At 46.0% G+C, this 21,810-nt stretch overlaps 2 protein-coding genes across 6 annotated transcripts in view; one reads left to right on the top strand and one right to left on the bottom strand.

Moving 5' to 3' along the window:
* Positions 1–5,596, top strand: part of BORCS5 (BLOC-1 related complex subunit 5) — a 61,306-nt gene extending 55,710 nt beyond the window's left edge. The window contains exon 4 of the mRNA XM_036401627.2: positions 1,923–5,596. Within this exon, the coding sequence (XP_036257520.1) occupies positions 1,923–2,153 (231 nt within the window). The 3' untranslated portion in view covers positions 2,154–5,596. The remainder of the gene's footprint in view (positions 1–1,922) is intronic.
* A 2,451-nt stretch (positions 5,597–8,047) lies between these two features.
* DUSP16 (dual specificity phosphatase 16) overlaps positions 8,048–21,810 on the bottom strand; it is a 60,504-nt gene continuing 46,741 nt past the window's right edge. For all 5 annotated transcript variants that reach the window (XM_054514998.1, XM_036401624.2, XM_036401623.2 and 2 more), the window contains 4 exons: positions 20,576–20,739; positions 16,926–17,085; positions 16,117–16,240; positions 8,048–11,741 (listed from right to left, as the gene is read on the bottom strand). In XM_054514998.1, coding sequence (XP_054370973.1) covers positions 10,607–11,741; positions 16,117–16,240; positions 16,926–17,085; positions 20,576–20,739 — 1,583 coding nt within the window. In that variant the 3' untranslated portion in view covers positions 8,048–10,606. The remainder of the gene's footprint in view (positions 11,742–16,116; positions 16,241–16,925; positions 17,086–20,575; positions 20,740–21,810) is intronic.

The following is a 21,810-nucleotide window of genomic DNA, read 5'->3' as shown; positions in this document are numbered from 1 at the left end:
CCCCAGGGCTTCAAAGGGACGTTGGTGAGCACATCAAGCTACAGCAGTTTATCCCTAGTGCCAAGCCCTGCTGCCACCAGTGGGATGGCAGAATTCTCTCTGCTGCTCTCCCTCCTCAGTGGGGCCTTCCAGTGTTGTACCACTTTCACCCAGTCCTCCCTGCTTGCAGGTTCTCCCCTACAGACCCAGAGCACTGGACATGGGGTCAGGGTTGAACCTGCCTGCTCAGTGCTGTGTAACTCAGGTCAGGTCAGCACCTTGTGTTTTCTTAGCACTGCACTGATAACTGTGTGTTGTTGTCCTGGGTGACAGGTACCTGTAGGGGGATACAGTGTGGGTAAGTGAAGGTGGTATAGAATGTAATCTTAGCCCCTAAAGAGTTGCAGCTGGGTTAATTACTAAAGATTAGGAGCAGGCCTGATGTTAACAGGCCACACCTGTAGCCAATAAAAAGAGTGTTCTAGAAGAGTGGATTGGTGGGAACTGGAGTCAGTTGGCTGCTGTGAGGACAAGGAAGAGTCAGTGCCCAGAGGAGCTGCCTACAAGAAACATCAAGGAGGTCGAAACTCTAGCAGTATGGAACCCTTGCAGTGTAATGGCAATAGAAATGTTGCACTATAATGACAACAGGTACAGTCACTGTCCTTCATCAGATGGGTTGATTCTGTCATACAGTTCAGGAGAGGGATGTTGTTTGCACCTGTGCTTCTTGCTAGACCAGAAGTTCTCAGCATTGATTCCCTGAGGCTGCTTCATCATGAGCAGTGACCTCCTTCCTCTGGGATCAATTAGATGGGAAAGGTTTGAGAAAACAGTGGGAAGAGGTGGCAGTGGGCTAAAACTGCTCAGAGTGTGTCCTCTCCTGCCCTTCACTCCCAGCCACTGTGGGCTTGTACTGAGTGCCAAGCCAGGGGACTGCTTTCCACAAAGACATCCCAGCTGGAAGAGCCAGTGGACTGGAGTCACTGGGGTTGTTAAGTACAGCTGCAGGGAGCCAAGTAACCGAGCTTGGAGTGTGCACTTGAGGGCTTGGAACAGCCCTGTTACTGAGCTCTTGGAACATGTGGTGCACATCTTAGGATATGTAAAGGATATGTATCTTAGCATAGTTTACAGCTTAAACCATCTGACTGGGCTTGTGTGTAAAGTACTGGCTGAATCCTGCCTGGAGATTGCAGGTCTGGCTGAACAGAAAAATGGGCTGTGAATTATAAAGGCTGCCTTCACCACTCAATGGCAGGAACAGCACTGCAGTTCCTGTCATTGTCATCATGCTCAAGCCATGTTTGGGTACTGACTGTGTTTAATTGCATGGCTAATTTACTTAATGTCTCTCCTGGGGTCACTTATAACACTCTTATTTTTGGGTTTCAGGGAAATTAGGGACACTAGCAATCCATTGTGGTTCTCTCAAGGCAGGAGTTTTCCAGATGATGATGGTAATAACAGCTGTGGCTTAGTTGCAGAGTAACCTGGCTAAACTGAGAAAAATTATCACTGGCAACTGTGGTAGAGCTTAATGCTGCAAATGAAGGATCTCCAGTGAAAATATACTTCAGGTGTAGGCAGAGGCCACGGGTCCCCTGGGTTTAGATAACTTGGAGGATGTTTGTTGGTGTATTGGGAAAACCCTGGCAGCACCTGTTGGCTCAGTCATGCAAATGAAGAATTTTCTGATCAGATATTTAGGTGTTTGGGTGGAGAACTGAGGTCATCATATGTCTTCCCTAGCAGACAACTATGAATCATCCCATTCGATGACAGACTGGTTATGTACCTTGTGAGGAGCTCCTCTGTACCTGCCTGTTACCTCCTGTTAGTGGAGCATCCAAGGTGCTTGCTTTTGGGAAGGACAGTGTGCTGAAAGGTCTGTGACAACAGTTGGCCTAATGAGCCTTGCTGTGCTCGTTGTTTTTCCACAGATGGACCTGTCTGTGGAAACTCTGTACAGCCTCATGCAGGAGCGCCAGAAGAAGTACGCCAAGTACGCGGAGCAGATCCAGAAGGTCAACGAGATGTCGGCCATCCTGCGGCGGATCCAGATGGGCATCGACCAGACGGTGCCGCTGATGGAGCGGCTCAACAGCCTCCTGCCGGAGGGGGAGCGCCTGGAGCCCTTCTCCATGAAACCCGACCGGGAGCTGAGGTCGTAGCGCTCCGGCAGCGCCCCCTCCTCACCTTCCAGGCTCCACGGAAGCGCTTCCAGCAGGCTGCACTGGCAGCGTTGGGAGCGGGCAGCGCTGCTGCCGGACTCTGTGCCAGGGCAGCGGAGGGAGAGCGGCGGCAGCTGCCGGAGCCGCACAGCCAGGGAATCCAGGAGCTCCAGGAGGAGAGGATTTACCCTTCTCTCAGCTCCCTCCTCTTGCCCTCCTGTCTCCTCTGCCACTACACTGTCCGTGCAGACGCATTTGTTTCATTGCTGTGACTAGTCGGGGTTTACAGAGGAGGAATTTCCTTTTATCTGATTTAATTTTTTTACTAAAAAAATTCAAAGGGATATAGGGTGTGACGAACCCTCTAACACGTTTTTTGTGCCATTGGGGTTTAGACAATTAGATGGCTGGAAGGTATTTCTGAGATCCCCTGGCCTTGAAAATATGTGTGTTTTATAGGTGAAAGTGTGGGAGCCAGGAACTGGCTTACTAAAATATGGCCATTATCATAATTAACATGGTTTGCACGGCAGGGTTTTGGCATGTCCTTGAGGCTCCTGTTTCTATGGGCTCACTAATTTATGAGGCTGTAAAGGAGTAACTGTTCTAGATATGTATGTCTGTTAATGTAAAGCAGACCTTATTGTTCCTCTCCCCCTTGCCCTGGCAATGTCCCCATGCCCCAGCTGGTGGCATTTTGTGTCCCTCTGACAGGCACCGGTACCAACCTGCTCACTTTGCATCTCAAAGTTGGACATAAGGTGTCTTTTTTTATTGGGACACTTGAGTTACCTTGGTGCTGTCTTTTTTACCACTGGGGTGCAGCTGCTTCTTCAAGTCCTTGAGGGTGGAGGGGAGAGACACGAGAAGTCCTCTGGCTCTTGGTGTTAATTTAGCTGCTCTTTGTGCCAGGAGCTGGTGGTGGCATGCTGCTGAATGACTGAAGCCACAGGGCCCTTCTCAGCCACTGCTCCAAAGGCAATGGGATGTTCTTGCCTCCTGCCAGGCAAGCCAAGGCTGAAGAGCTCATGAACCCCAGGGGCTGTTGTGTGTCAGGAGTGCAGCTCCAGCAGTGAGGACAGTCAGGGACAACCCAGCTTCCAGTACAGCACAAGGTAGGGGCACTTGCCAAAGGCAACTTGCTTCCATACTTCTTAGTACTTAAGAGCATTTATTAAGCAAAAGGTTGTCTCTGAGCATTTGGAAGTAAGAGTGCAGTAGGTTTTTGACTGTAATAATTATTGCCTGGTGGCAAGAAGCAAGAGGCTGTTCTCTTGTGGCAATCCCAGAGGTCATGTAGTGTGAGTTTTTGTCATGCAGACTGCAGCCAGCTTAGATGTGCATCTGAGCCACAGTGGTGGCTGGATCCCAGGGCCTGCTGAACACTGTCTAGATGCAGAGTCCTGTAGAGGTGAAGCCCCCTGGAATGATGCCCTGGGAAGTGGGACTGACTGCTTCAGGGAGGGCAGGGAACTCAGCAGGAGGGTTTTTAGCAAAGGCAGCAGGTTTTCTTGCCTGCTGCTCCCACCCCAGAGGTTTTACACAGTTGTATGGACATAGGCATATGCTGTGCGTTGCCCAGGATAAAACATCAGAATTCAATCCTTGTTCAAGCTTCCTGCCATGATTTAGACTTGGATTGTTAAAAGCTTACATGAGACCTAACCCAGGAAAAGCTGCTTGTCATGGCTATGCCCTTGTGGGTCCTCATTGTCCATCATGGAATGTATCTCTGCCTCCCACCGTCAGACACAAGAATATTGAGCTGCTTTAAATAGTGGCTGCAGCCATTTTTGTCCTCTTTGTCCAGATGATGCTGTCTGGATGTTTAAAATGTGCGACATTCAGCTGTCTGCCAGACAGGATCGTGAGTGTCCCACACCCTGCTGTGCTGGAAGCCTGTGCCAGTGGGAAGATCCTGATACTGGATGTCAAGGCAGATGCTCTCTCCTGTAAGACACTTCTCTGAGGCTTGTGGACATTTGGCCTCAGGCCATTAAGTATCAGATCAAAGCACTGCTCCCTGCAGTGCTAATGAGGGCAAAGCAATAGTATTCCCAGCTGAAGGCTGCAGGAGGAGCGCTGCAAATCAGTTCCTTCCTCATTTGCCAGAAAACACCAAGGCACTGGGCTGGGAATGGGAGAAAACCTTTGTTCCTAGGAACAGTGCTCTTTAAACTTGTGGCTGTGCTGCTGGGCCTCACACACAGAGCTTCTGGAACAGCAAGGGCAGGTTGTGGAAGGTGTCCTAACTGAACTAGAAAGAAATTAGAGCTGAAATGTGAAGGCCAGCCTTTTCCAATGCTCACATGCCACCACCTTCATTCCACAGGTGATAGTCTCTCCTATGGGTACTGTAAGAAGCATGCACCCTGTAAATGCCCTTGAATGATGGTTTACAGTTTTATTTAAAACATTGTCACTGCCTTCAGGAACTACAAGTCTTTGGCCCTCTTGCTGAGGGGGAGATGTGTCCTGCCACATCTTCTTGAGCTGCTGTTTGTTGCTTGATTGCTCCTTTGTTGGCTTTGCTCCACGTGCTGCTTTCAGCTTCAGCTCAGATGCAAGTGATGCTCAGGGTAAGACTGACGCAGGAGCTTGGAGATGTGACTGGAATCACCTTTCTGCGCGTGAATTTCCTTTTCCAAGCCAAACGCTCTTGGAGGAGGCCTCAGGTATCTTTAGTGAATGTACCAGCTGTTACTTCTGTCACAAATTTAGTGCTATGAACAGTGAATAATCTGGTGTGCTCCCCTGAAACCAGACACTGCTGCCCTTTTCTGCTTTCTGGTGGTGTGTGCTCTGGGTACAGGCTAAGCTTCTTGATACCTGATCTTGGGGAAAGCTGGGGAGCACGACGAGTCACTGGAGCTGGGGTTCTCCTCTGCCCTGAGCTGCTCTGGCCCTTCCCCTGACTCTGCTGTTGCCACTCCCCCGTTGTGCTGCCTCTGGTGCTCCTTGTGTCTCACACTGGTCACTGTGCTGCCCAGCAGAGCAGGTTTGCTTTGTTGTTTCCGTTGTTTTTGTCACTGTATGCATTGACAGGGTGCTAAAGTGCCAGCCTACCTGCAGGGCAATTCTTGTGAAGATCTGATGAAGGGGAGAGAAAAAGAGTTTTTGTTGTTGCTTTTTTTTTTTAATATATGTATTTTAAATTAAATATATTTAAATATCCTTAAAATTTTAAAGTGTGTGTAAAAATACATGTTTTCACAGGCCCATTGGTTGCATGAGCCAGCCCCTCTCTCAGACTGTGTGCCAGTAGTTTCCCAGGTACTGCTGTAACATCCCTCCTGTTCCCAAGTGCCAGAGGGTATTTTGATTGCCAGCCTTGTGGCTGAGCACTCCATGGTTTATGGGTGGTTGGTTACCCTGTTCAGCTTCCTACATGCTCCATGTTCCACAGCTCCAGCATTAAAACTCCTGGTGTGGCTCTTTTCCAAGTGTGTTGTTTCTCCAATTGCCTTATTGCTCATTCTTCATTCCCGCTTCCCACCATGGTGTCTGGGCAGTGCAGGCTGATCTCAGCTTTACTTTGCACCCTCTCTGTGACATGGAGGTGGCTGATTGCAGCTGCCCTGGGACTGTTTCTGCTATGGGATTGAAAGGAAACATATTCCCAGAATGAAAAGAAATGCTGGTTGGTTTTTTCCCCCCGATGCTGTCCCAGTTATGGTTGGCACTGGTGTCCAGTTTGAATAGAAGATGTGAGCAGCAATGCTTGGGGCTTGGCATTGGGAAGGCAGAATGGTCGTGAACTCTCACCTGCACAGGTGATACTGAATAGAGAGGCAGATTTACAGGGTTTCTTTTCATTTTGCTGCTGTTTTGTTTTTGCTTTTGGTTTCTTTTTTAATGGCCTGATGCCCCAGCCTTATCGTGTCCTGTAGTGTCACACTTTGGCATTTACAGCAGTGGAGCACGGTGAGGGTCCCTGGGAATGGCAGCTGAAATCCACTGCTCAAAGTGAGCAATCCCTTGCAGCAGGACAACTCTCCAGGAGTGTTTGGCAGCATTTTACATGCCAGGAAAGCAGCCCCTTCCCAGAGGGGTGGGTGTTGCAGAAGGCAAGAAATAGCTCCCTTTCCTTTTCTATTTATGGTGACTCTTATTAATATTCTTGGAAGTGCAGAACTAGCTCAAGGCTTTAGTGCAGAAACATTTCAGTTTGCCTCAGAGCAACCATTTGGACCTGGGGGCCAAGAAGTTCTTTGCAGCCAGCATTCAAAGAGCAAGTGCTGTTGCCAGGCAAATCTGATGGATTAGGAACACTGTTCTACCTGAATTCTCAATTGTGGATTTGTATGTGTAATGTAACTGTGGTATTGTGTATGTTACACTGTCTAAAAGTGCTAGAATAACCACTTTTATCACAGATTAATAACAAATACAGACTAGCTAGGTGTATGGCCGGCTAATTAAGGTGTCTGGCTAGGTAAATTTGGTTGAATCACAATGATTTTGGATTTAAAAAGTAACAATCTTATTAGAACCCTAGTGCTGTTCCCCTTGTTCTGGTAGAAGTCAGTTTGTAACTTGTGCTGTGAATCACAGCATATTGAGCACCTAGCTGATGAATACAGGTAGTAAAGACAGTAGTTCACCTGATTACCACATTTCTATTCTCTTATCCTCCCCAGGCCCCCTCAAAAGCAGGGCTACCTGATCCCTGCTGGGAGGAGGTTTGCTGTTTTCAGTTCATTCTAGGAATTCATTGTGATGGTTACATCAGGAGCCCGGTGACCTTGGGGATCTCTTCCCAGTAATGCCAGCAGAGAAATGAAAATGAGGTGTTGGTGACATGCATGAGGCAGATTTCAGTTGCCCTTGGGTTTTTACTGGAGGTGGAGTTAGACTGTCTCTTCCCAGAGCTGGCTGGTGGCAGGGCCAGGGATGCAAAGCAGGCAGGAGGAGTGGTGAAAGCTGAAGTGAATGCTTCAAAAACCAGAATTTGAGGGAACAGAGCTACTGCAATCAGAAGTGGGCTTCAGAGTGGGGTGAGCAGCTAAATCTTAGAAGATTGTCATGTCAACCTCTTGTGTAGGCTCAGCAGCTGATGATGCCATTGAATTTGCATGGTTCTTTTTTGTTCTCTAGGAGCTGCTAGATCTTGTTTGTAGAAAATAAGCACAGAAACTCACACAGGTTGTTCCTTGTGCTCTGACGGATGGTTTGGTTTCTTTTAGAGAGGATGAAGATTTTGCATTTCCCTTTCTGGGATTGTGCTTTGAAATTCTCAAAAGAAAAGGCTTTGTTACTGCACCCTGTTTGAAGCTGCTGTTACATAAGCTCAGAGCTTTCTCCTCTAAGGATACAACTGTGGCAGCCCTCTTTAATTCTAATCTGTGCTATGTTTGTGTGAGCCATTCTCTGAAGCAGCAGTGGGGGTGTGCTCCAATCTCAGTTAGCAGAACTTGCCCTGAATTTTTCAAGACTGACAGCATCAGTCAAAACAAGTATTTAAACAAGTAATTAAATTATTTTTCAAATAAGTAGTATGGGAGGGAGGCAAGAAAAAAGCATGGGGTTCATTCTGGGTAGCTTCAACAATTTGAGATACTTGCTTCACCAAGACCACACCAGCTGCCTGAGGAACAGGTTACTCACACCTGGATTAGACAGTGGGGGTGTTAATGCAGGCAAGTGCCACTGCTGCTCATCAATGGAGAAGAAGAAGGGGGATGATCAGGGACAGGTGAGAGCCCTAAATGGTTACTGGTGCTGTAAAATCACTGCTGCCTGTGAGAAGTGGTCTAAAGCTGCTCCAGCCCTGTCATTCATGACCACACCTGCAGGGAAGGGGTGTCCCATAAAGGACAAGGCCCCTGCTCTCCTGGCTGCTGGGGGAGTGGGTCCTGCTACAGGTAAGACACTCCACAACTCCTTCCCCAGCCTTCTGTATAAACAGGTACCATTTCTGATTTTATTTCATCATAACATACATGTAATGCTCATGACACAACAAGATGAGAAACTCACATCTCTCTGAACCATTTCACCAGCTTGCCATACACCAAACATGCCAAGTATGCCACACACCAAATGCCATACGTTATATTCATTGTGAATATGTACACATTTTTCCCTCTCACATCCTCCACTTTGCTTTTCAGCCTTCTGCAAACCATTTCCAGTATTGTTCAGGGACAGGACTCTAGTTCAGGTATGAGCCAGGGCACCACCCTGTGCAGGACATGGGGTTAAGGCTTCCTCCTCTGGGAACCTGCCCCCTCTAAGTACTGAGCCTACACCTTGGATTCATCCAGAACACACTGGGAATCACGAGGAGCCACCAGACCAGATTTCAGTTCTTCAAAAGGCAATCAACCAAACCAACCCCAAACATACAAAGAAGGGGAGCACACACATGTCTGAGGAAGCACAAAAGAGGAAGAATCAGTTTCTGCCTCTAGGGATTGATACGTGTTCACTCCCATTAACTGGTTTAAATCAAAGCCACCCGCTTTTCCTGAAATGTGGCTGAGAGGAGCCCTGCTCAGCTGTTAACACAGGCAAACACACACACAGCTGAAAATAGCTGTGATGTCATCACTTCCACTGGAGATGTAAACAGAGACAAGTGGCAGCACGTTCAATGAACAGCCAGCACCTGACACAGTGGCCAGGGTGGTGTCAGCCTCTCCCTTGCCCAGGCCCTTTGTCCAGCCTCTTGTACACGCAGCACAAAGAGCCTCTGGGCTCAGGGACTCCTGGTGCCTCCTCTCTCTGTGCCTTTTGCACTTTTTAGGATCAAGTTAATCAATGCTGTAGCTTTCAGTGCTATTTTCAACGGTCCATTGTAGGAAATTAAAGTCACATCCTAGCCACAAAACAAAACAATGACGAAAATCTTCTCCACTTTTCAGTATAGTAAAACCTGAGATTTGAGTCACAAACTAGCTAAACTTACAGTAAAAAAACCCCAAACATAACCCAAGCTGCTGACTTGAATTAGGGCTTCAGTTTGCTGCTGACAATTTTTTTTTTTTTTAAAGCTGTTGGTCAGGGTTAATTACTTGTTACTACAGTTTTCAGCTGCCTGCACTGAAATGGGACAAAAGAATGCAGTTTCCCCTCAACATGTTCTGAGGAGAGCTGGGAAGGCCCTGAGGGCAGGAAGGATGCAGCTTTACACAGTGGCTCTGGTACCGTCCCTCGCTGACCATAAACCTCGTGGCAATGAGCACACGGAGCCCAAGGTGAGCAGCAGCCAGGGTGGGAGGGGAAGCAGCTGGGTTGCTGTTAAAAACATGAGCAGGGCTGTGCCTCATCTCCTGTGAAACCTCCATCCTCGAGATGCAGGTGTCTGCCCTGGGGTGCAGAGGGTGAGAACGTGGTAGAGAGCCTTGAGCATCTGCAGTTCCACCCTGGAACTGCTCCATTAAGGACAAAACCCACTACAGCTCAAACCTTCTTTAAGGTATCTTTACCTTAAAGAAACCCCAAACATTTGAATTGTTTTTCAGCAATTGAATTGTTAATGGGCAAGAAAAGTGTCTTGTGGCCACTCATACCAGCCACTTCTCTTGCACGTAGCTCTACGTAGCAACCACTCTTTTATAGCTTAGAAGCCAAAGCAGCTACCCCTCTCCCAGAAGCCAGTTTAGTATCAAAAATACAAATACTTTATCAAAAGACTGGGGGAAAAAGACTGGGGGAAACAGTGCTAAGTATGGTTCATTCATCTTTTAAGATTAATTGCTACTGAGCCAACTGAAACACTTGTGCGTGGACAGCTTTAAAAAAAAAAATTAAACGTGGCCAGTCATTACTTGTTCACATTGTTTATGAACTCACTACCAGCATGTGGCAGCCATAAAGCCCTAGTTTATTTTATGTATTTTTGAGGTACTGGGGTTTTTTCTTTCTCTGAAGCAGCTCTCTAGCGAATCACCTAAAGCCTATTCATTAGAACAATAGTTACACCAGTATTTACATTTGTCTGAACGGTGTGTTCAGACCAGCCTTGCTGTAACCGGTCCCTATGGCCTTTGGAATCGCTCCCAGTCTCCTTTTCTTTTAGGAAAAAGGTCTCCCTCCAGAGGTTGGCTCAGTGTCAGGGCTAAGGTGCACTGGTGAGGACGTGGGGCACGGGGAGGGAAGAACAAAACTAGTTCTGACAGGTAGGAGCATGGTTCAGTGGAAGCAGAGAAAGGGTTTGACACCAGGAGAGCTTCCTTGTTAAAAGCCACTGAAAGGATGGGCAATCCATTGCACAGAGTTGCTTCCTCTGACAGGGAAAGGTCTGTGAAATGTTCTACCCTTCTCCGGGAGAGGAGAGAAGCCCAGCAGCAACCTCGGTCTCCCTGCAGTACCACACCCTTTCCCTGGCTCCCAGCAAAGCCTCCGGTTCTTCCCTCTCCCCCCACCTTTTTACCCAAAGTTTCAGATTTACAGGGACCTCTCACACGCCGGGGGAGCAGCTCTGCCACAGTCACAGGAGCCTCCGCCCCTCAGGACACTTCAATGATTTCCATGCTGCCTGAAAAGCTGGACTGACTGCCCACTTTGCCCAGTTCCTCTCTGGATCTGTTGTCCGCCAGGATGCTCTCCCCGAACTCCATCTGGCAGCTCCTGCGCTTGAACTGCTTCTCGAAGGAGCTCTCCTCGTGCCAGCTGCGCCGGGAGTCGCCGCGGTCGGCCTGGCGGGCCCGGCGGCGCACGGCGCTGGGCTGCTCGCAGCCCGAGGGCAGCTGGCTGCAGCTGTAGGCGGGGAAGGCGCCGCCGCCCCCGAACACCGCCGAGGCCGAGTAGAAATGCGAGGAGGACTCGGCGGCGAAATACCAGCTGTTGGTAAGGGACGAGGGCTGCGGGGCCAGGATGTCCGAGTGCCAGCCCTTGAGGCCCAGCCCCGCGGCGGACTTGGCCAGGTGCTGCTGGCTGGTGGAGAGCCCGAACACGAAGTTCGTTCTGTAGGTGTCTTCCACGCTGCCGCTGCGGTGCAGGGGGTACAGCAGGGGCCGGCCCGCGTGTGGCCGTGAGGCCGCGCTGTCCAGCGGCCACGGGCCCGGGCCCTCCTGGGGCCGCGCCGCCTCCTCCTGGTCGGGGCTGCTCTCCGGGCTCTGCTCCGACACCTCCTGCACGGGGGAGAACTGGCACAGCTTGCCGCTACCCTCCAGGGCAGCCGCGTGTTTGTAGTACTCCAGCGTGTCCTCGGAGGAGGCGAAGCCCTGCACCGATGCGGTGACGCAGCTGCTGCTCGCTGAGTAGGACACGGATTTGATGTCCAGGGAAAAGGAGCGCTTCAGGCGGTTGCTGTCCTCCACCTTGTCCAGGGAGACGTGCAGCCCGTTGATGCCCTGCACCAGCGGGCCGTCCTCCAGCGGCGCCGGGTGCCCGCGGGTGTCCGTGGGCTTGGGCTCCAGCAGCTCCGAGGCGGCCGAGAGGCAGAGCTGGCCGGGGGAGAGGCTGCTCTGGCCGCCCTCCAGCACCTGCACCTGCTCGCTGCTCTTCTCCAAGTGCAGCAGCTTCAGCTTGCTGATGGGGCCGGGCTGGCCGCTCTGGTTCTTGAGCTTCTTCTCGAAGTCCAAAAGCTGGCCCAGGAAGTTGAAGTTGGGAGAAATGGTTGGCCTCTTTTCTTTCACAAATCTGGTAAGAGGGGACAAACAAAGGGAGAATTAATTCAAGAGCCTGCTGCTCAGGTAAAAGACAACCCTACACTGAATGTTGTGCCAGCCTATTCTTAATTTGGACTAAGGTTCAGTCAAGCATAAGTGACTTGAGGATGGAGTTTAAAAAAGGCAAGTTTAAAGCAAAATGATGTTTTCTGCATGCTCTCAATTGTCTCTGTGAAAAGTGCCAATCACTTCTTTTTAAAATTTTAAAAGTTTAATAGTAATAAAATGGTTACAAAAATAGTAATACCATTAGACTAATTATAATTTGGACAAATTGAAGTAGGACAATATGAGAGAATAGAGACAAAGAGTTACAGACGTCCGGGTACCTTTTTCTGGGCAGCATGAGCCTGAAAAAGGACCCACGTTAACAAAGGATTAACCCTTAAAAACAATAGCCTGTTGCATATTCATACACCCCATACATGATGCATAAATTCCATTCAAATACAGGATTCTGTCTGGTCATTGTCAGCTTCTTCCTCTGAATCCTGACAGCGCCTTCGAGGCGGGAAGAAGTTTGTTTCTTCTGATAAGAGGGCAATAAATTCTTTTTCTCTGATTTAGGTGTTCTGGGGCTGCTATCTCGCTGTGAGTCCTTTCTTTTAGAAAAGTATCCTCCATAGCATAGTTTCTATTTTAACATTTTTTATAACCTAAAACTATGTTTAACACTTCAGAGAATTAATACAGCATTACTTTCTAACACAACGCACATAATATTCATTTGAATATTTGTGAATAGCCAATCATAAAATACGCATTTTTCACATCTCCATAGTTTAAAGGTGGCTAAAAAGTGTGGAGGGAAATAAACATTTAACTCTCCATGATGCCCACAAGTGATTCAAGTGAATCATTTCCTGTATTTACTTCATCACTGGGATCTTTGCTACCTTGGTTTCTGACCAGAGTAAAGAACTCCTGGAATTTTGCACGAACAGCACTTGAGCCTTAGCCAAGAGACTACTTCCCATGTGCTACAGAGAGTGGACACCTTCCCCACCATTCCAGTGACATCACCTGTTCCTGTCAGCCCTCTCTTGTCACCACTGCACTGCCTACCCTGTTTGTCACTGTCAGGCAGGACAGAGTGCCCTGGTGCATTCTGACCTTGTCCAGCAAGCGCCAGTGATTTCTGCCCCACACTATAACTGACCACTGATGGGGTGACCAAAACTAGAAAGGTGCAAATGCAGCATTAAAACAAAAACCCTCTCTCAAGCCCTGCAGGGGTTCAGCACTACAGGGAAACAAGATTGCCAAATCTCTGGAAGAGTTCACCTGTTTTGGGTATTTTTGGGTGCTGTAGGAAGCAGCCTGACTAGCACAGGTGTGCCCATCCATTCATGCACTGCAAGTGCAATGGTAGGGAAAATGTTTTGCTGAACCAGGATTCTAAATGTACAAAAGACTTGTATCACATGATTGCTGTTATTTATTTCAAAGTTAAACATAAATACTTGTTTCCTACCTGTCTGATTTGCAATACAGATAAATAAGTACTTTGCTTTTAACAGGCTGCAAAACAGAGGTGCCCAAATCCCTCCTCCTCCAGTTTTGGTTTTGGTTTTTTTTTTTAAGAAACATTCCTGGAACTATGCTTAACCAGATGACAAGAGAATTAACAAGGAAAGAAACCTTGAGGAACTAAATCTAGTACAAACACACATATAATGTGTCACTGGGAAAATCAAATACTATTAAAAATAAAACCTGAGGAAGTGTACAGAAGATGAGTGTGCAGTCATTAAAAGCAGTGTGAGAAAAATGGAAAGTTGTACTTGTGTATGTGAGTACATGCTAGCACATGAACAATGTCAAAACTTGCATTTTTTTTATTACTATTTTTTTTAATTTGCCAGAGAACAAACAATCCTAGGAGTAGTCAAGCTGACACTATGACCTGGAATACCAGATTGCACAAGCTGATAATGGAAACTTCCACCAAGAAGTGTAACACTGGCAAATGGAGAAATCTAGTGAGTCTCCTCAGGAGAAACTCAGTAGTTTGTCCTCTTAGCATTTGATGTGAAGTTTTTTAGCAATTTGCTCAAGAATTCATAGTCTTTGTTCATTTTTTCCCAGTCAAAATTGTTGTACTTGGGTTAGTTATTAGAGGAAGGTCCTTCTTGCCAGTGTTCTGGTAGCATCCTCAACACTGATCTTTCCACTTTCTCCTCTCTCTCCAAAATACTGGGCAGTCCCAGATTTAAAACTAGAATTTTTAAAAATGAAAAGAGTAGGGAAAGCATGCTGGATCCTCTGCTTTGCAAGCTTTTTAATCTCAAAATATGCATTATTTTTTTCCAATTGGAAAACATGTGTAATGTTTAATTCTTATGTTTATTTCTGTTAAATAGTCCATTATACAAAAGATTTTAAAAGTTTATTTCTTTGACTTTGGCTTCAAGTAATAGTATCACCTTTTTATTTTTGTAATAGTGTCAGACAAACATTTTATCTAATGACTTCCACTAATTCAAAGAAAAGAATTTTTCTTTTAAGCTTGGCCAACAAGAGATCCCAAACCAATGAGTGAAATGTTCTGCAGATGGTTCTCCCTGAGCCATATCAAAGGAAATATGACAGAATATAATCTAAATTTCACAGCAGTTGCTCCCTCCTAAGAGAAAAAGACTTAGTGGGATTAATCCTTCACACTCTGCTCATGCTTTTGATTAAGATACAAACTAGAATTTAATGCAGAGATTTCATGGAGGAATTTAGAAGCTCCCTGAAGAAGTTCCTTGAGGTGTGTGCATTTTAGCAGTGTTTGGTTCTCTACAGCTCTGCCCTCAGCCACTACAGCCTCAGACCAGGCAGGTTTTTCACTGAGCTCACACCTTGCACAGTATCTGTCCATATTGACTATAATTGTTATCTGTACCTGAAAAACTGAGCTTTAACTTCTTAACCAAACCTGTTCCCTGTTGAAATTCCTGCACAACACCAAGCTACCAGCAGGCTCTAGTAAGGAAATGTGGGAACTGTCCCAACACAGCAGGAGAGAGCTGTAGCTCAGGCCCCTCTTACATGCAGCTTTTTCACTGCACACATAGCAACATTCATCAGCTTAAAAGAAAAGTTTCTGTGGAAATCACACTCCACATGGCAATACCCAGTGCTCATCTCTCTGTCCTCATCCCTGTTTTGGGGATGGTGGTTTGGAATCACACACAGGTGATTCCAAAGGGGCTCCTCTGCCCCTGCTCCAGGGCAAGTGCTCAGACTGGTTCTGTGTAACTCCTTACAGTGATGCACTAGCTGTGCCAGGGAGCCAGCAAAAAGAAAATCACCATTTTCTGTACAACACCACAAAGCAGTTGGCTAAAGTAAATAAAGTAAGAAGTCAACCAAGACACCTGGTGGAAAGTGCTCACAATCCAAGTATAGAAAAAATGGTAACTGTAAAGGAGGAAAGGGAAGGGGGTCTCCACAAACACTACCAAATGCCAAATGACATGATACTTCAAAATGCTTTACCACACAGTCACTTCAAAAGCAACAAAGAAGCTCTCTCCATTCCTGGGCATTTCACTTTCAGGCAGCTCTTTGTGAGCACTACCAGACTGCAGGAAACAGATCCAGCCCAGTATTTGTCCTAAGTGTGGCTCTAAATACCAAATATCCTCAGTTCTCTCTTCAGCCTTGACCACTCTGCTGTCCCTGTGGCTCACAAGATGCTGTTACATGTGTGTGTTTGTACACAGCAGCTGTGGGTCAGCAATGATGCTCCCACCAAAACACTCCCAAACCATGCACTGCTCCTCTGCAGCAGGATGGAGAGGAGAGCTGGAGGCACATGGGCTGAGATAAGAACAATTTACTGGGAGCAGTGATGAGATTAGAAAATGAACAGTAACAGCAGCATAGTAATGGCAGAGGGGTGAGAAAGAAGGCAAATGATTCACACATGTGGGAACCTCAGGGCACCCAACCCTTCCTCAGAAGGGACCCTTCCCCTGCTCCCAGCAGTGACAGGAGGTGGCACAGAATAACCTCCAGGTCCTGGCCATGCCTCTCCTGGCTACTGCAGAAATTAACCCTGTCCTGGCCAGAAGCAGGACAAGACACATACATTGAATAGGCAGTTTACATACCATGTGATTGCCTGCTTGGATCAAAGATCATTCTGCAGTGGGCAATTAATATTAGCTGTGTGATATCTATTCAATACCATTAATCTGTTTCTGGAGGAAACCTATGCTTAAAACAAATGTGGCCAGTGAACTACCAGATAAAATGTCTGCTTCTACCCTTGGTCATAGAACCTTTTATCATCCACCCTATAAAAACAGGGCAACAGGCACAAGAGTTAGTAGGAAGGGAAGATTTGTCCCTACCTGTAAGCTTCATCCAAGGACATATCCATTCTTTTCATGATGTATGCAATGGCAATTGTGGCAGAGCGAGATATCCCAGCTAAACAGTGCACCAACACATGGCCATTGGATGCTTTTGCTTTTTCTACATGGCAAAAGAAATTGGCAACTGTCAAACTCAGCAGCATCATACCAGGATAAAAAGTTTTTAAAGAAAGCAGTGTTATTGAAAATTATTCAAAGCTTCCAATTGAACTGCTAATTGCAAATCTCATGGAAGCCTTGAAACAAAACTCACTTATTTCCTCCAGCACTGTGTAGTAGCATTGAGTATAGAAAAAGCATGACTACACACAGGAAATATCCTGCAGTCACAGCATAGCTCATTTTAATGTGCACATAAACAGCCCTATTTAGATGTCTGGGAAAGGTGATTGTTTCTAATTTTATATGCAAGTAAAAAGCAAGCATTCATGATGGAACAATCTGGCCGGTTCAGACATGGCTAGTTCACTTCCCAAAGGTAAAGGCAGAAGTTGTGTGTCCAGATTTCTAACCCCCTCTCTGCAGACATACATCAGGCTTCTGAGAGGCTGCCTGAAAGCAGCTCTGAAGTGTCTTTGTTCTGGAATGCAGCAACATGCAGTGGCACAATCTCCCCACTTTTTGCTCCTGTGCTTATGGAGTGATGCTGATCATGTCCATAGATCCTGAGGATATTTTCACATTACCCAGAAAGAGCTCTGGGCTACTCCAGCCAAAACAGCACAGCAGACACACAGAGAAACCCAAAGACTGTTTGAGAGGGAGAATTAAAATTTTCCACTCACCTATAAAATCGACTGATTTATCCAACCAAGGTAGAATTTTCTCACAAAAACTGTCATTCACAGGCACTCTGAGGAAATGGGATTCTGGAATAAAATCAGGCTTTGGACAAGTATTGCTGGCATTCAGGACGTAGCCAATGTCATTCTGCTGCATCAGCTCCTAGGAAAGAGAGGAAGATTGAGCCTAGGAAAGTCAAATGGTACCTTTGGCACATTACAAAGCTAAAGACCAAACTGAAATTTGTGTTGGAATTGCTCTAGCTGTGTAAGGGACATTCTTCTAGGAAAAAGAGAACTCCTCAGCTTTGAATTCTTTTAACAACTTCTAATGAGACATCCAGTGTGTCCAAATAAGATATGGCCTGCAAATCCCATAAAAATAATAAAGAACAGAAGTAATGGTAGAATACCTTCTGCTACTCTGAAGCATCACTTCCAAGAGAATGAACTTTTTACTACTTTAGTTTAAATTCTCAGCATGCAAGCTCACAACAAACACTTCCCACATGCAGTTTGCTGACCTGAATATGTGTTTTCCAGATCACATATCTGGGACTGAAATTGCCCCATCACAGATATTGGTGGGAAATAGGAAATGAAATGGATGCCTCCTGCAGTCACCTCTCAAGTCCAGGAGTTTCTTGTTTCTAAGGGAATGTGCAAAACTCTCTCAAAACCTCAAGGAAAGAGATTAAGATCCTAAATTAAACCATTTCCACACGGCACTGAGTGGCATTTTATAGGAGTCCTGTTCTGTGATGTACAATTTCAGTTTTCAGCCTCTAGGCCTCTTGCCTCTCACAGAAATGTCACAGGAACAAGCAAAGACACTCAGTGTACATTTAAGAGTCAACTGGCCTTTTAAGTAAGTCAGTTTCCATGACTGAAATAAAAGAGAGGCACCTCTTTTCTGCATCTCTCCATATGCATGGTATCCAGAGTTGTGCAAAGTAGTTTGTGATGCAGTGGGTACCTAAGTACAAAAAGAAGAAGTACTGGAAGAAAATATGGAAGAAGTACTGGAAAAGTAGAGATGGCTCCACCACAAGCCATCCAGTCTCCTCCAAGGAAGCATCTTGACACAGAAAAGCAATTTAGCATGTTAGGGTAATGCTTATCAAACTGCCATGGTTCAGAGAGGATCTGGCAGTAAGTGACATGCAACACGGCTTGGACACTACTTACACTGAACATAAACACTGGGGAGCTTTTGGCCAGATTTTTATGGAAACTCTTATCTCAAAATAAACATTAAGAAAAAGGAAACAACGAAAAATCTGGTTTTAATCCTTTTTCTTTCATAGCAGATATATAATAAAGTTTGCCAATCCATAGGAGCAGCAGCATGAACGAATTCTTACAATGCTGATTTCAACTCGAGACCTACCAGCAGAAAAATACAAAGTCACAAAGCCAAATGGTTGATTCTTCCCCAAATTCTTTCTACAAGCCTAGACATCTTTTAGTGAGGAGAAACAGGGAGATGCTTATTGAGCAGAAGAGCCAGAACTGTGTCCTGTTCAGTCAGAGCAGTCTAACCTGTGATGTTGAGCTCTGGTACCCCACACTCATGGCACAGTATGGACAAATGGACTGCCATGGTCAGGTTTGTTAAGAACATAGCTAAAGGGGGGATGATGAATTGGGAAGAATAGAAAACCTTATTATTTCTTTTAAAACATGATCATTGATGGGCTGCACAGTCCAGCCATCACAGTTATGCCAGGTTTTTGATGTAGGATTGATTATTCGTATGGAACAAGAAGGCTGCAGATGCCAAAGTCCAAAATCTGCAAGCCAAGAAAACCACCCCAAAATATTAGTGCTTGTATTTCAGACTGAGGCTAAAGAAAGAAGTTATGCTTCCTTCTGTTCTGAAGAATCAATCATTCCCACTGTGACATGCTCCAGTGCAATAACCATAACAGTGACTTCATTGTAAGGCACCCAAGAGGAAAAAGTGAATTACGATGGGAGGAAGATCCAGAAATCCTAATACTAACAACTCTGTGACAAGAAGGTAAATGCTCTTTTGTAAGCTTATTTACATTTTATGACTTGTTTAATCTGAAAATTAATAGCACCTTAAAATGTCATTTTGTTCCAGGAAATCAAATCCAGGTCTGGAAGAAAAGAATAGTTATGCAAGTGGGAAGGCAGAAAGTTATACATTTTAAATGCTGGCACAAGCCATGAGGTGTAAGTAGGAAGCTCCTTCAGGGCCATAACCACACTACAGATTGCTTTCTGTCACACTAACTTCCAGAAAAGACACTGCCACTCCTATGTAGGTTAGAATGCAATTTTCCTCTCTTTCACAAAGAGCAAGGAAGATCTTCAGTAAAAGTAAATACTGTCTTGCAATGCCACCAGTCTATCACAGGAAAATAACCACAATGTAGCACACTGAGAGCCAAAATGAGCAAACTTTTCTTAGAACTCTTAGGAAGTTTAAATGCTGTTTTTTCCTAGCACTTGAAGGAAATACTAAAACCAGACAATCTTCCTTTGTCCTGCTGTAACCATGAATATAATTGTGTCAACCTCCAAGACCTGCCAAAACAAGCGGGTCAGAGCTGTGACAGGAATGCACTTGACCTGCAGTCATGGCAGATGTGACAATTGGGTTGATAGGTTCCTGAGGAATGTACCATTCCATCTGCCCCAGCATGAAGGAGAAAGACACCCAAGTTTCATATTGCATGACCCATAGATTAATTACATGGTGTGGGGATCACTGTTTCTCCCACAGCTTTCCATGGCTTGTGCATTACCTGCCTCCACTGCTGCTGTTTCACAGCTGTAATGATACCCCATGATGGGAGATCCCTGGAGATCAGATCCTCCTTCCAGTGACCCAAATGGCACCCAGAACGCTCACCTTGTTGAGGACATCTCCCTGAGGACATCCAGTGACCCACATGGTGTCGCCCTGAGTTTTTAAGTTCTTCTAAGCCTTCTGATGTTTACATTCTTGTAATGAACTTTCTCACACACTTTATGTAAATAACTTATTGTTTTTCATTCTTTTATGGAGGAGGAGAAATTTGATGGACTGTTGGTTTGTCCAGTGCCATTGGAGAGGTGGCACTTCCACCCTCCAATCCACTGTCACTTTTGGAAATCTATAAATGTTGGAGTCAGAAATTAAAAGTGCTTTTTTCACCTTGGGAGAGCTGCTTGCCCATGTCGTGTTATTTCGTGTCCTATAGCGACAACATGGCACCCAGAATGCTCACCTTGTTGAGACATCTCACTGAGAACACCCAGTGACCCCATGGCACCCAGAATGCTCACCTTGTTGAAGACATCTCACTGAGAACATCCAGTGACCCCATGGCACCCAGAATGCTCACCTTGTTGAGGACATCTCACTGAAAACACCCAGTGACCCCATGGCACCCAGAATGCTCACCTTGTTGAAGACATCTCACTGAGAACATCCAGTGACCCCATGGCACCCAGAATGCTCACCTTGTTGAGACATCTCACTGAGAACACCCAGTGACCCCATGGCACCCAGAATGCTCACCTTGTTGAGGACATCTCACTGAGAGCACCCAGTGACCCCATGGCACCCAGAATGCTCACCTTGTTGAGGACATCTCACTGAGAGCACCCAGTGACCCCATGGCACCCAGAATGCTCACCTTGTTGAGGACATCTCGCTGACACCCAAGGTAGAGATGAGGCAGGATTCTAGTTGGGCCAGTGTTGGAAACAGGTAGGCAGGGTTGAGAAATGCAAGTAGGGATGAGTGTGGATTTTCCTTCACAGAGACCAGGGAAAGAGCTGGAGAACTCAGCAAATCCACCTGTGAGAGGAAGAGCAGGTATTTAATCTACAAATGTGGTGGTGCCCATGCCAGTTCTGGGAGAGCAGCATTTAGCATGGGAGATGGGGAGGCACTGAGGGGCAGCAGGAAAGCCTTGGCAGAGAAGCTGTGCATGTGCCTTTCCTTAGGTCAGCTTTGTGGTTCTCCAGACAAAAAGGGAAACAGTAATCCTTGGGTTTTCACTCCCTAGAATATGAGAAGAAATACACTTCTTTCTGTGGAACCATACATCAGCAGCCAAGGCTGGCTACATATTCCCACTCTGCCTGGAATATTTATTTCTCTCCCTCCACTTCTCAGAAGTTTTTGATCCTCCTTCACATTCTTAATATGTGGAAATGATTCTTCAGAAAAACAGGTACAGCACCCACCACACCATAAGCTGGCACACCTTTTAGTCTCCACCCTACCAAGGTGCTTTCTAGACAGTTCCTTCTCCCATATTAGCTTTATACTGAGAGCTCATTAGGAAAAAAGTCATGTTTACTCCATTTGGTAAAAGCATTAATATGCATTTGGTAATGCTTACTTTTAAAATCCTACAGTACTAATTAAAATCCTGCAACTATTTTGTGTGCTGCTCCACAATTAATGTATTTCATTCAGGACACTGGAAGAAGTTTCATCTTTCAAAACCACACCAAGCCAAGGCTTCTCCATCTCGAGTGGGGGAGGTGAAGCAGAGGGAAGACTCACAAAGCACAGTGAAAATCCCCAGCTCTTTCCTCCCCGATGAGCAGAGTTTTAACTGAAGGAAGAGTAATTATAGCCTATTCAGAATGGAGCACCTTTTTATCATCAAGGAATTGAAGCACTGACGTGCTCAATCTGCCAAATGCTATGTTCACTATGATTACAGTTTGAAGATGTGAATTAAAATTACTCAGGAATAAGCTAATGTACTGTTTTGCCAGGGCTTGCATTACCATTGCCTGAATTATGCCTATTCTTTAGCTTTTAAAGCCTGTATCATTAGTAAATGTTGAAATACCAAGGCAATAGTGTGTAACAACCCAGTTCATCTAATAAAAAAGCCAGCAAGCAGATTCT

This window comes from Molothrus ater, chromosome 5 (assembly GCF_012460135.2).
Source record: "Molothrus ater isolate BHLD 08-10-18 breed brown headed cowbird chromosome 5, BPBGC_Mater_1.1, whole genome shotgun sequence".
Classification (NCBI taxonomy): Eukaryota; Metazoa; Chordata; class Aves; order Passeriformes; family Icteridae; genus Molothrus; species Molothrus ater.
Note: the sequence above shows the minus strand (reverse complement) of the source record. Positions and strands in the feature narration are given on the sequence as shown.